This window comes from Panthera uncia, chromosome C2 (genome assembly GCF_023721935.1).
Source record: "Panthera uncia isolate 11264 chromosome C2, Puncia_PCG_1.0, whole genome shotgun sequence".
In the NCBI taxonomy this organism is placed as follows: Eukaryota; Metazoa; Chordata; class Mammalia; order Carnivora; family Felidae; genus Panthera; species Panthera uncia.
The window spans coordinates 118,051,614-118,065,595 of NC_064810.1; the positions used below are offsets into that span (position 1 = coordinate 118,051,614).

General features: G+C 38.4%; 1 protein-coding gene across 3 annotated transcripts in view; it reads right to left on the reverse strand.

Annotated features, from left to right (window-relative positions):
- The window catches only part of U2SURP (U2 snRNP associated SURP domain containing), a 54,153-nt gene extending 40,901 nt beyond the window's left edge, over positions 1–13,252 (reverse strand). For 2 of the 3 annotated variants that reach the window (XM_049628703.1, XM_049628702.1), the window contains exons 1-4: positions 13,049–13,148; positions 4,161–4,205; positions 2,583–2,714; positions 180–278 (exon numbers count right to left, since the gene is read on the reverse strand). In XM_049628703.1, coding sequence (XP_049484660.1) covers positions 180–278; positions 2,583–2,714; positions 4,161–4,205; positions 13,049–13,093 — 321 coding nt within the window. In that variant the 5' untranslated portion in view covers positions 13,094–13,148. Of the gene's footprint in view, positions 1–179; positions 279–2,582; positions 2,715–4,160; positions 4,206–13,048 lie in introns of all 3 variants that reach the window. The other variant, XM_049628704.1, reaches the window with a different exon arrangement.
- Positions 13,253–13,982: the final 730 nt, after the last annotated feature.

The window sequence follows — 13,982 nt, forward strand, 5'->3', positions numbered from 1 at the left end:
GAGGGGACAGGGATACAAACTAGACTCCTCTGAATGTACCCTGTGTTACAGACTTGACTTGGTGGTGGGAACTGAGAATACCCTGAGGTCAAGAAACTTTCAAAAGCATTTCTCTATTTGTACATGCACTTATTTAGACACATTTCCAAGGATAACTCAAAATGCAATTTAAACATTACCTTTTTCTTTAATTCTTCTTGCTCCTTCTTACTTAAAGTTCTCTTAGCTGTACTCATTTTTCCAATACTGAATGCTTTAAGTTTGTTTTCTAGAAGAGGCTGTGAAAAGAAGTAAAAAGCATACATTTACTACATACACATTTCTTAATGCTACCTATAACTCAACTGATACAGCTCTCAAGTGGTAATCAAGTCTTCAGATTAGATGACTTTTAAAAAAGAAATTTCACTGTAAAGCAGAAAAGCTGAGGCTACTCTTAAGCATCAAGTGGCTCCATTGGGCTAGATTCTGATGTAAAGTATTCCTTAAAGTATGTCTTCATTGGCTAACTCAAGGTCAGTAACACACAAAAGCCATTTTCTTTTAAAAAGGTAAAATAAAGCAGAGAGGGAGACGCCAAGGCTTACTACTCAGTCAACCTACTTGCTGGAAAAGCACTTGAGAAAAAGTACAGATGATTCTGAGGAAAAGAAGTAGTGATGGAAAACAGACATTCAAATAGGGAGAAGGCAGCATGTATTTCCAAAGTTCAGTAGCAAGAATCTAAATACCATCCATAACCCCCATTTCAGGTACTACATCACATCACTTCCTTTTATAATTCAGTAAATTAACTCATTCTTCATCAACAACACTGTTTTTATAAACATAATCACAGAATTTCAGATTTCAGAAGTAAAACTGTTGTTGACCTTTAGCTGTTCAGTTATTCATTTGAATGTTAGACTTTGATTCATAAACTTAAGAGGAATGTCTATTAAATACAACCTAAAATATCAATCTGTAACTAAAATCCAAAGGTTTCACTCTTGCCTACCAAAATGACAAGTTAACCAATAACAAATTAGACTTTATCAAATTCCTGATTATTAAATAGGCTTGACCTTGAGAGAAGCAAAATGGAAGAGTAAAATGTTATAAACTATTTTAAAGTTAAAGTCACTGAAAAAAATAAAACCGTTTATAACCCCAAAGTCAAAATGAGGTTTCAGTAATAGATTCAAACTAAATTTTTTCCCCAAAGTAGAAAGAAAAATGTTTGCTCATCATTCAACATCTCTGGATTTGTTTGGGGACTCTTTTTTGGCACTTTTTAAAAATTTATTAATTTTTTGGCAGGGGGAAGAGAAAGAGAGGGAGAGACAAGGAGAGACAGGGAGAGAGAGGGAGGGAGGGAGGACAGGAGGGAGGGAGGGAGAGAGAGAATCCATAGCAGGCTCCATGCTCAGTGTGGAGCCTGACACAGGACTTGATCCCAGGATCCTAGGATCATGATCTGGGCCAAAATCAGGAGTTGGATACTGAACCAACTGAGCCAACCAGGTACCCCAGCATCTATGGTTTTAACTTCAAAAGTTTACATAAAATGGCTGGGTGCATGGGTGGCTCAGTCAGTTAAGTGTGTCCAACTCTTGATTTCAGCTCAGGTCATGATCTCATAGTTCATGACCCACATCAGACTCTGCACTGACAATAGTGAGCCTGCTTGGGATTCTCTATCTCCTTCTCTCTCTGCCCCTCCCCTGCTCACGCTCTCTCACTCCCCTCAAAATAAATAAACATTTAAAAAGAAGTTCAAACAGCAAAATTACATACAAATTCAATGAAAACCATAATTTTACAAAAAAAAAATTGGAAGGGTTCCAATTTTATTTATATCCTAAGAGCTAAATTTACACACTTAACAGAAAAATAGTTAAGGAAATTATGGAATGTTTACACAAAGAAATACAATCATCCATGAAAATATATTTATGCTTAGAAACATTAAACAAGAAAAATTAAGTGTTACGAATTTTAATATTGGCTGGTGATAACTGTCTTATTATATTTCCAAATTTTATTTTTATTAATATATTAGCATCCCAAATTTAATCACAAGAAAAATTATTTGAAATAGAAAAGACTAAGAGCGTGAGAACACTTTGCAGATACATATGGTAAAGAAGTTCCTTCTCTGGGTTCTCATATTGCCCTGGGCACTACACTAACCAGAGTGAACAGTACCTGTTCCTGTTTACTTCCCAGGGCAAGACTATTTGCTCTCCAAGAGCAAGAACTGTGTTTTAATCATCTGTTTATTTCCAGTGACTGTCATGTGGCACTTGGTTCAGTAAATGTTATAAGGGAGGAACAATAAATCTGACTATTAACCATTTTATATCAAAAACACTCCTTGGTTTTTTCAATAAAATTTTAAATTTTAAGTGAAATCTAGCTCACATATTAGCTACAAAAAACATTTCCTTACATGAACTTGTTTATCATTAACCCAAATACAACAAAGAATGCTATTTCCAAATAGTGCAAGATGAAACAACCAGTACCAAAATATTCAACTACCAAATTTGATCAAGACAGATTAAAATCATTAATCTTTTCTCATCTTTATCAACACTTACTCTTGAGAGATTCTGATGAGGAGAATCACAAAGGCTTTCACGGGCACTCTCATTCCTATAATTATGTTTTCTTGGACTCTTAGGTCGTGTGCGACTTGGCATGTCACTATCTGAGGGTCCCGATGCATCCATCTTCAGGAAAAGTAAAACGAGTTTTTAAAAATCACATATGTAGTACTAAAAGTACAAATAACCCAAATGTCCAAATAGTGACAAATTTCACTATACACTATCAAAACTCTCATCCCTTAATATCACTATTGATTTTATCAGAAAAGTCCTTAAAAGTTTCCAAAAATTCTAACTTAGACCCAAAAGCTCAAATTTTGTATCAGCAACAAATAATTATTTTCTTTGAAGTAACAGATCTGTTCCCTTAAGTTTTCAAGAAAATATCTGCCAAACCCCCAAGTCTGATTAACCAGTTTGTCAGTTGTTCCTTCAAGTAAAAACGGTATTCCATGAAAAAAGGAGCCAGTTTTCATTTCTCAACTTAAATAATCTGGCAATTATCTTTTCCTCAAGACAAACATCACACTCTGATAAGCAGTAGTGCCTTATATGTACTTCCCATTTCATCATACAGAACATTACAGAGACCCATAGGCAAGGACAAAATATTAATAATTTTTACTGCTTCATCAAGAACATTCTTAAGTGAAACTAGCATATTTCTACTTTTACTGTGCCAGGTGGGGAAGAATACAATGACTACTGGTCCACTTTGACAACACTGGCTTGATTCATGCTAAGATGCCAACAGTTTATCCATCAATTGCTTTTGCACCATTAATGCAAATGTCAACATGATGAAAAAGGCAAATATTATCTTTGTATTATTTAAAATAGTTGAACTCACAAAGCCCCTGGAAAATTCTCAGTAACCCCCAAGGGTCTGAAACCAGATTTTGAGCACTGCTGTAATAACATGTAAAGGAATGTTTACTGAGGAATTATTCAAAATATCAAAAAGCTTTTCAACAGGTATATGCTCATCAATAGAGAAACAGCTTAATAATTTGTACCTTCCCCTATGGAATGATGCCAGCAGATTAGAGCTGTGACTGCTGACTTGCGGGGATTTCCAATAGGTATATTTATTGTGCAGTGAGAAAAGAACAAGTGTGTATAATGCAAACCATAGTCAATGTACAAGTACACACATTTGTATATGTACAGAACTTTATAAGCACATATATATACTTGTGCAATATATACTTGGTTTCTAACATGGTCTGTGGGGGCCAACTTGTGCAAATAGAACACACAAAAAAGAGTGCACCTAGCTAAAAACATGATAGAAAAGGACACATAGAATATAATTATCTATTTATCAAGCAAAATCATAAACGTAGGAATATACACAGAGAGAAATTAAATGTTAACGAAAAAGACAAGGGGCACCTGGCTAGCTCAGCTGGTGGAGCATGTACCTCTTAATCTGGGGGTCATGAGTTTGAGCCCCACATTGGGTATAGAGCTGGAAGGAAGGAAGAAAGGAGGAAGAGAAAAAAAGAAGGGAGGGAGGAAGGAAGGAAGGAAAAGAGAAAGAAGACAAAGATCACCTTTTACACTTACGTGTGCATCTGAAGATCCAGATGAATGAACATCTGATGATCTGGTCTGCAATTATTACAAAAGAAAGTCAGTATTTAAATGATCCTAAAATATATTATGCTAACAAAACAAGGGTGCCTCAGGTTATACAGACTTAATCTTCCCAAACTTGTAGCAATTTCTCCTCAGCTAATAAAACCAAAGGCAATCTATGACTTATAAAAAGGTTGTGACCCAAAATGAATGTGCAAGTCAATTCTTTAAAATTGAGGAAGCATATAGGCCAAAATATGTAAATGAGAGTGGGATATCTCTGAAGCATAGTTAAACCTTTTAAACTGTAGACTGGAAAACTAACCACTATTTTACAACAGAATTTTTGTGTAAAAGCTCTTCCCAAGTCATAAGATACACTGTTTACTGCCACAACACTGACAGAACAGCAACATCTTGCTATACAGCAAAGAAACTTCCCCTCCTTCCAACTACCCAGTCATTTAAGGAGCAGATTCTAATAACAAGAAAATCCACACATAAACTCTGAATGTAAAAGGTACAAATGCTACTGCACAAATAGTTCAAGAAAAAGAAAACCCTATTATCAAATCCACAATTGGCCACCATTTACAACTTGTTTTATGGGGGCTGCTCCTAATTCGGCATGCCACTGTTGCTGATTGTTGCCCAGGAGTTCAGTCTTCAAATAATGGCACTTCCTGACAATGGCAACTGGTAAAATTTCATATTTTTCCTAACTGATCTACAGATCAAATTATATACAGCATACAATATTATTTTTTTCCACTATGCATCTAAAGACAAAAAAGCCAAGCTGCAAGACTATTAACTAAATAACATGTGATATCTGTCTGAAATTTTTACTAGGAGTCCCAGAATTTAACTCTGTCACTGAGCTGTTTTTATTTTGCGAGGTATTAGGTAATGAGATTTGACTTATTTCTATATATATTTAAACGCTTAAAGTGAAACCAAGAGGGGCACCTGGGTGGCTCAGTCAGTTAAGCATCTGACTCTTGATTTTGGCTCAGGTCACGATCTCATGGTCATGAGATCACACCCCACATCAGGCTCTGTGCTGAGTAGGAGCCTGTCTGGGACTCCCTCTCCCTCTCTCTGGCCCTTGCAGAGTCAGAAGGGTATGTGAGAGCATGCATGTTAGCTCTCCCTCTCTCTCTCTCAAAATAAATAAACATTTAAAAAAAAAATTTAACTGCTTGCCAATATACTATATTAACCTAGTAGGTAACAAAAATAGTATCCTAATCACAATAGTAACAATAAGCAGAAAACGCCTAGAAACCAACTAAAGAAATGTACACAACCCAGGTGAAGAAAACACAAACTTTATAGAAGGCTTCAATTATTCAAGTTACCTTTTGAAAAGACTCATTATATTCCTGGATGGGAATAAACATTATTAAGACAATGTCAATTATAACCAAATTTATTTATATATTCAATGCAATTTCAACAGCTCAATACCCCAAAGGGAAATCTTTGCATTGGGACAAAGTTACCAAAAATAATTCTAAAGTTCACCCACATAAGTAAACACTCAAGACCTTATAAGACAGCGCTATTTAAACTTCTATGCCACCATATTCAAATCATTTCTAGGACTTAAAAATAACAGCATGGCTTAGGAAGATGCATTAGCTGATTTCAATTAACCTAAGATGGCATTGGTCACATTTACTGCAAACCAGATATTTCCCACTGATATGGAGCTATAAACTACACTGCATTCAGAATGGAACTTCTTTAGACTTAAGAAGAGTTAGAGATATACAAACAGTACTTAATAAGATTTTAAAAAGAATAACCAACTTCTAAAGCTAATGGTCCTAGTAAACAGTAAATGTAATGCTACTACAGAAGCTGACCTTCCCTCTTCCTAACCTAGAACTACCATTTGTCCTGAGTTTGGTTTTTATGTTTTTTAACTGAAAAACAACAAATTAATGATGCTTCAAGATCTTCCGAGGTCTACAGCACAATTCTTCATCCAAATGAAAAAGACCCAAAAGCAAGAAATCAAAGGGAATAAGGGAAGCTTGAGACAATAAAGAAGCAGACACAGGAGAAATTTATCTCAGGATAGAAAAAGCAGATAGTACAGATGTGATGAAAGACAGCAAGAACACCCAAAAGTAAAAAGGATCATTTGTTCTCATGATTGCTAAGGAGTTAAAAGGTGAAACCAACTATTCTATACCATATGGCACTACATCCTAGTGGCTGAGAATAAAAACTTGGTTCAACTCAGCAGGCTAGCCACAGCAACACTCCTCCAACACTGCCATTCTGCCCCTTGAGCTTTCCATTCCCTTTACTGACTCGTAAAATGTCTTTTCTCCTCTCATCTTCTAAAGCAACAACTTGCATCTCCACAAGTTTAACAATCTCTCCATAGGTGGCATATCAACACCTTTATTGCACTGAGATGACTTCTAATTCCTTATTTTTGACCTTAGTACCTCGGGTGGATTCCAATCTGTTCTCAAACTACCTCCTGGTTATTTTCACCTGAATGTCTGCAAGCTCCTCAAACCCAATATATTTAAAATTCCTTCCAAACTAGCTTCTCCTATCAGCCTTATGTCTGATACTGGATTGTATCTCTCAATCACTCATAATATGGAAGTAGTAAAATGTTTTTTTTTTTTGTTTTTTTTTTTTTTAATTTTTTTTTTCAACATTTTTTTAAATTTATTTTTGGGACAGAGAGAGACAGAGCATGAACGGGGGAGGGGCAGAGAGAGAGGGAGACACAGAATCGGAAACAGGCTCCAGGCTCCGAGCCATCAGCCCAGAGCCAGACGCGGGGCTCGAACTCACGGACCGCGAGATCGTGACCTGGCCGAAGTCGGACGCTCAACCGACTGCGCCACCCAGGCGCCCCAGTAAAATGTTTTTAAGAGCAGTTTCTGGAATAAGACTTCCTGGTTTTAACACTTACCAGTTTTGTAACCTTGGCCCTACTTCCTTCATCTGTAAAATGAGGAGCACCCTGCCTCACAGGATTGTTGTGAAGGACAAAAACAGGTAAAGTACATACTTAGAACAGTGCCTGGTGCACAACTGTTCAATAAGTGTTGGCCAGCAACAGCCCTATAACAGAATCATCCTGGACTCCTTTATCCCCTCATAATCACGTGAGTCAAATTCTATTCATCCCACTTCTAATACAGCTCTCCCATGGGGACTCTTCCTTTCTAAACACACCATTATGGTCTAGATCTTCCCTTAATTCAACTATCTCCTGGTACTATGTCTTACAGTAGAGATATTATAAAGTAAAATAAGACATACTTCCTGTCTTAAGGAGCTAATAAAAGAGTCAAGTAAAACAATGGCCACAAAAGCACAGGGGGCAAGGTAAATCTTAATGGGAGTGGCGAAGTTGTTAGGAAAAGCTTCCCAGAGAAGATCTGAGGTGAGATTTCTGAAACAATCCTCAAAATTTATCAGGAGCACTGCAATAATCTTTAAACTGGTCCTCCTCACTCCCAGATCCTTGTTAAAGTCTGTCCCAATAATCTCTTTCCTGCCTCAAATTTTCCATGGCTTTCCAATTTTACTCATAGCATTCAAAATCTCCACTATTTATCTCAAACCTACCTTTGCATCTCAGCAACTTTTATTCCCTATGCAAGTGCCCTATGCACTGGCTAAATAAGAGACTATTTACGAATCTATTTCCTGGATTTTTCTTTACCTTACCCATCTCTTTATAACCTCTGCTTATTGTTCAAAAGAACACAAATTCTTCTATTCTTCAAGTCTCCTCCTTGCCACCCTCCATTTAACCAGCAGTCACTTCTGTCTCTAAACTTTTAGGTACTTCTGCTTTGTACTATTATGTGTTGACTTTTTTTCACTAAACAGCATGCTCCCCAGTTTGTATAGTCTTACTTAAAGTTTTCTTCCTCAAAGTCAAGCACAAGATCTGCCAAGTGACAGAGCCTCAATATACCTGTTGACCTAACCTGCAGGAACAAGTACGTACCCAACAAAATTAAGTTACACTCCACTGTCAACATACTATGCTGTCCACTCACTAACAAGTGTAGCAAGTACCTATTTTAATATCACTCTCCCAAGGCTAACTAAACTAAGGTCTACCTCTCAAAAAACACTTTATAAGATCACTGAGACATGTACCACATATGATAAAGTTAAATAACAAACCTGAAATTATCTTTATTTAAAAAAAACAATTTTTTTAATGTTTATTTACTTTTGAGAGAGACAGAGCGCAAGTGGGGGAGGGACAGAGAGACAGGGAGACCCAGAATCAGAAGCAGGCTCTAGGCTCTGAGCTGTCAGCACAGAGCCTGACACAGGGCTTGAACCCACAAACCGTGATATCATGACCTGAGCTGAAGTCAGAGGCTTAACGGATTGGATCACTTAGGTACCCCATGAAATGATCTTTAAAATTACATCCAAAACCATATCAATACATGAAAAGTTTTAAGAACATTTTGAATGTCCTGTAATCAGGCCAAACTGAGGAAAGGCCAGTAAAAAATTTTAACTCCTCAAGGAAGAGACATCTAACAGGACCAAACAGCATCAAATGCTACTGGCAAATACCATCTTCCTTTTTGAAAAGTTATTTCAGCAAAATATCTAACACATGGCTGGTCTGCAATAAAATGTTAAAGCTTAATGATAGTATAAGAGACAAGTTATCTATAACATTAGTGTTTTCAAGTTTAATATCCTGTAGCAAGTTTTTGTTTTTATTTTTAAAAAATGATGCTCTTTGTAAAAATGTGGTAGAGAGGCAGGAGTCTTCAACTTGCATACCAAATGAGCCTCTCTTTCTAAGGCAAATGAGTATCTTCCATAAGTTTACATTGCAGGAAGAATAAAGCTTCAGGAATAAAAACCAAAAGAAAATTAAAACTGGACTTTCAGAAATCAATCCGATGAGAATTTTTAAAAACCGTATCGAGTCATATTCAAGCACCAGAGCTGCAAATACTCAAGTTTCTAAAGAGCACCAACCAAGAAAATGGAAGTTCATAATTCCACTCTCCCCTCAAAAAGACAACCTTCCACTCACTGAACTATCCACTTTATATTTTAAGATAAAGTTACAATCATAACATAATAAAGTTTCACTCTAAACTAAAAATGGCAAACCATGAAGAACATAATTTTCAAGGTTTGTGTTTTGTTTGGAATGTTTTACCATATCGAAACCTTACATATTTTCAGATACCATCAAAAGAATGTACACATGGGGCGCCCCAGTCAGTTAAGCATCCGACTTTGGCTCAGGTCATGATCTCACCCTTCACAAGTTCAAGCCCCATGTCGGGCTCTGTGCTGACAGCTCAGAGCCTGGAACCTCCTTGGGATTCTGTCTCCCTCTCTCTCTGCCCCTCCCTGGCTCGCACGTGTACTCTCTCTCTCAAAAAGAGTGTTAAAAAAAAAAAAAGGAACACAGACAGTAATAAATATCTAAGGGTCACAAGCCTTGAATGTAACCTCATTTTACTCATTTCTTAGAAGCAAAATACTTTTGGGGCACCTGGGAGGCTCAGTTGGTTAAGTGTCGAACTCTCGATTTCGGCTCAGGTCATGATTTCACTGTTTTGTGAGTTGTGAGTTCGAGCCTACATCGGGCTCTGCTCTGACAGTGTGGACACTTGCTTGGGACTCTCTCTCCCCGTCTCTCTCTCTCTCTCTCTCTAGCCATCCACCACTCATGTGGTCTGTCTCTCTCAAAATAAATAAATAAATTTTTTTAAAAATTAAAGAAAAAAAAGAAGTTTAAAAAAAAAAAGAAGTAAAATACTTTTGTTAATCAGCAATCCTAACAGTTTTCTAAACAATTCAGCAGTAAACGTCGAAGGAAGCCAAGGAAGTCCAAGGAAGTATGCTCTACCTGCTCAATTTACCTAACCCAATTTTTTACACTATGGCAAAAAAAAAAAAAAAAAAAAAAACAAAAAACCTGTCACAGAGGGAAATAAAAGGGTGCATAATTGCACTATATTAGCAAGTGTAACCAGCACAGGAAATGCAGAAGGAACGAAAATACCGCATTCTCTGCCTATCCTCATTTTGCTGAACAAGCAAACAAAATCCTTAAAATCAAAATAATACACTAATTTTTGTAAACTAAAGTCCTAGGAAATGCGTCTAACAATTTTCTAAGGAAACGATTATGGTCTCTCCTCCCAAAATCAAGCTACAACATGGCACCAACACCCCTCTCCTTTAAAGCAGTATTTTCATCTGGTGATAAACAGAAATAAATGCATAGGAAACAATTAAGATACATCAAATAATTTGCCATCAAAATCCTGCATATCGTACATTTTAATTTATTTTTATTGAAGTACAATTGACATGCATCATATTATTTTCAGATATACAACTTAATAACCACAATAAGCCTAGTTAACATGTTACCATGCATAATTTTTCTTGTGATGAGAACTTTCAAGATCTACTCTTAGAAACTTTCAAATATGCAATACAGTATTAACCATAGTTACCATGCTGTACATTCCGTTCCCTTGTACATATTTGAATTAACACTCTCCTCGATGTGTAGAAACATGATTAACAGGCATCCTGAACTATATCAATGGGAATTTAACTACCAAAGAATGAGCAAGAAACAGAAGAAGCTGTACGTTCCATTTGTACTGTAGAATGGGTCACTCATCTGCTCTGCCAGAGGAAGGAAAACCAAACCACAGAGATCAAGACTAGAAATTCCAAATACTATAGTATTAGCCAAAATGATCTGATACTCTCTCCAATAAATTCAGCACTTGTGTGAGAAATAGAAAGCAGCAATCTGGGCATCATTATATGATAGTTGATGACTTAGATTCTAAAATCTTAGGATTCGAATTTATACAACATTTTGAAAAGTAAGTACTTTCTATTTCCTCTAAGGACAAAAAGGAGAGGGGAAAAAGGAACTAAGGTTTATTATGTACTTTATTGACAGTAATTCACTTAATCCTTACATCAACTCTGTAAAAAATAGATTTACATCCATATTACAAATGAGAAAAATGAAGTGCAAGAGTTTAAGCAATTTGCCTTAATAAGACAAGTACAATTAATTACGAAGTCATGATTTGAACCCAAAGGTCTTTTGCTTGTCATCAAAATCCATAATCTTTAACTGCATCGTACAGCCCTCCATACTAATGGGGAAAATTACACCGATATCCTTTGAGTCCTGAGATACCCTGATTCCTTTCACAGACATTGGTAGAGAATCTCGTAATAGCATGAACTAATGATAACCTAAAGCAATATATAAACTGAAAAGATTTATTACTGGAAGATCCAACAATTTACTTATAGAAACAGCTACTCCCTCACAACCATGAGAAGTGCTATTTTAGGAGGAAGCCTGAACATACACATTAAAATGTTTTCAATGTATCCAAAACCTCAAATAGGAGATACTTAAAATACGACTTTGAAAACAAACTAAAATCATGAAGCTTATGCTCGAACTATCCCAATAGTTCCCTAACAGCAGGCCTGTTTTTGTGAATCTGTTAAGTGGCCCGAGTGATGTACCCAACTATTGCCCTCCACACCGACAGGAAACGTACTGGGGAAGGAAGAAACTGACAAGGAGTAAAAGTGGGATGTAAAACAGCCAAAACTGGCCCTCTAACCATAGTTTCTACAAAATTAAAGGCTGACCGTTAAAGCCATTACTAGTTACGAGCTAATTACAAACATCATCCACAAAATGGCACAAAGATTCTATTTATTAGAAACTGATAAAGCAGGTATAAAATGTGCTGGTTATGTTTCTCAGAACTAAGGCTCGCCCCGTCTACCGTAAATTTAATTTCCTAATAACCAACTTATAATCATACACGTCTGCAAGATTTAACAGTCCCTAGAACCTTTAAGTGTTGTTACACAACTTATTGTATTGGCATCAAAAGCTTAAGAACTACTTCAGGCAGTACTTACTACTTTTAATATCGTGTTGGACTTGAGAAACTCAAAGCAAAAAAACAATCAGTGATCGGCCCAAGACGGCAACTAAGACCTGATGGTAACCACCACCTAACTGCTGCTAAACTACTTGTACAGCTCAATGGTTTCACAGTATGTGCACACGTTTCCCTGTTAACTCAAAATCAATTTAATAATCTAAAGTGGCTTCCAAGTCTATGGAAGGAAGAACACACAACATGGAGATGCAGGGGATCCCGAGCTCTTGAAAGTGAACCCTCAAAAGGAGCGCTCATTTTATACTTCCTCGTAAGTGATACAAGACCACGTGTAGAGCGTAGCGTTAACCTTGGTGAGGCAGCTCTGCAAAGGAGAACTGCTCCCGCCTCTGCACTTCCCACCCCGCGTCCTTCCACCATTGGTCCTCCCCTCACAACTTGCAGCCCTAGATGTTATTTATTCCCTGGAGAGGGTTTGAGGTAAACTGAAAGAAGCCGGAAGCGTGTAAAATCTAGGACCAAAGAACCGAGGACAGAGAGGCAAACACTTAAGCACCGGGAAGAGATTCCCGCCTCTCCCAGGTGCTGTCCGGCGGCCTTAGAGCGCCACAAACAGGGATACAGGGGCGCTTTTTCACGGCTTCAGACCTCAGTTTAAATCCCGGATTTCCCTCCAGTGCCAAACGCAGGCCGAACTACTCACGCCACCCGCCGTGGGCCCGCCAGCCTCCAACCAAATCCAGGCTAGGACTAAGGGGAGACACCAGGCCTCTCAACCTGCGCACCACAGTGCGTCGGCGCCCGGGCCTACCGTAGTGACCAGAACGCGGACTCCCACCCCAATCTCCTCCCGCTGGCCAGAAGAGTCTGTAGGCCCCAGATGACAGTGATAAACTCACTGACTTATGAAGTCCTCTAAGAAATTACCTTCGAACTGGCCTTCTGAGATCCGCCTGGCGTTTTGTCCGCCATCTTGAGTTTTGCCCCTCCTTCGGCGGCCGCAGCAGCACGGGCGAGTCGAACGCCGAAACAGTGGATCTCAGCGGAGCCCGCCAGACGCGCCTTCAAGGCTGAATAGTCGACTGCCGAGATAGGGAATTCGGGCGGAGCTGTGCCACCTGACTTCCGGTGTCAGTAATTTCCCCGGCCCCGCCCACTCCGCTGAATTTTGTGAGTTTCGGTTGCCTGTTGTATATCACGGTCCAGGAATCTAGAGAATCTCCTTTTTTTAACTTTCAGGGCTGGCTGATATTTCATTTGTCTTACAGGCGCCAGCCCTTAGTAGGTGCGAGCCAGTTGAATTTCGTGGGTGAGGAGGAAACGGCTCCTTAAAGAAGATGTGCACTGGTCAGCTAGGGAGCTGACTGGGGGGCCAGGGGGTCTCGCATTCCTTGGCCAAAGACGGTGTTTGCGCCACCTCTGGAGCTTACACCACAGTGCGAAAGGCAAACTTGGAATTTGCACGTTACGTTCAGATAGAACGGTGCCTGGAAAGCGAAGAAAAAGAGCATTTGACTCAAACTGAGAATCTGACAGTGGAGTTATCCCATAGACTGTTGGAGGTATCTACAATTGGGTACATGCAGACAAAGGCAAAGTGAGAGAAAAGCATAAGCAGACAGTATTCTAAATCTAGCATACATGTAAACTGTGTGTCATTTAAAATTACATTTCATGGGGGCGCCTGGGTGGTTCAGTCCGTTAAGGACACGACTTGGTTTCTTTGGCTCACGTCATGATTTGGGGGTTTTGCAAGTTCAAGCCCGAGTAGCTCTGCGCTGACAGCGAGAGCCTGCTTGGGATTCTCTGTCTCCCACTCTCTCTGCCCCCCTCAAAATAAATAAACTTCAAAAAAAATTAA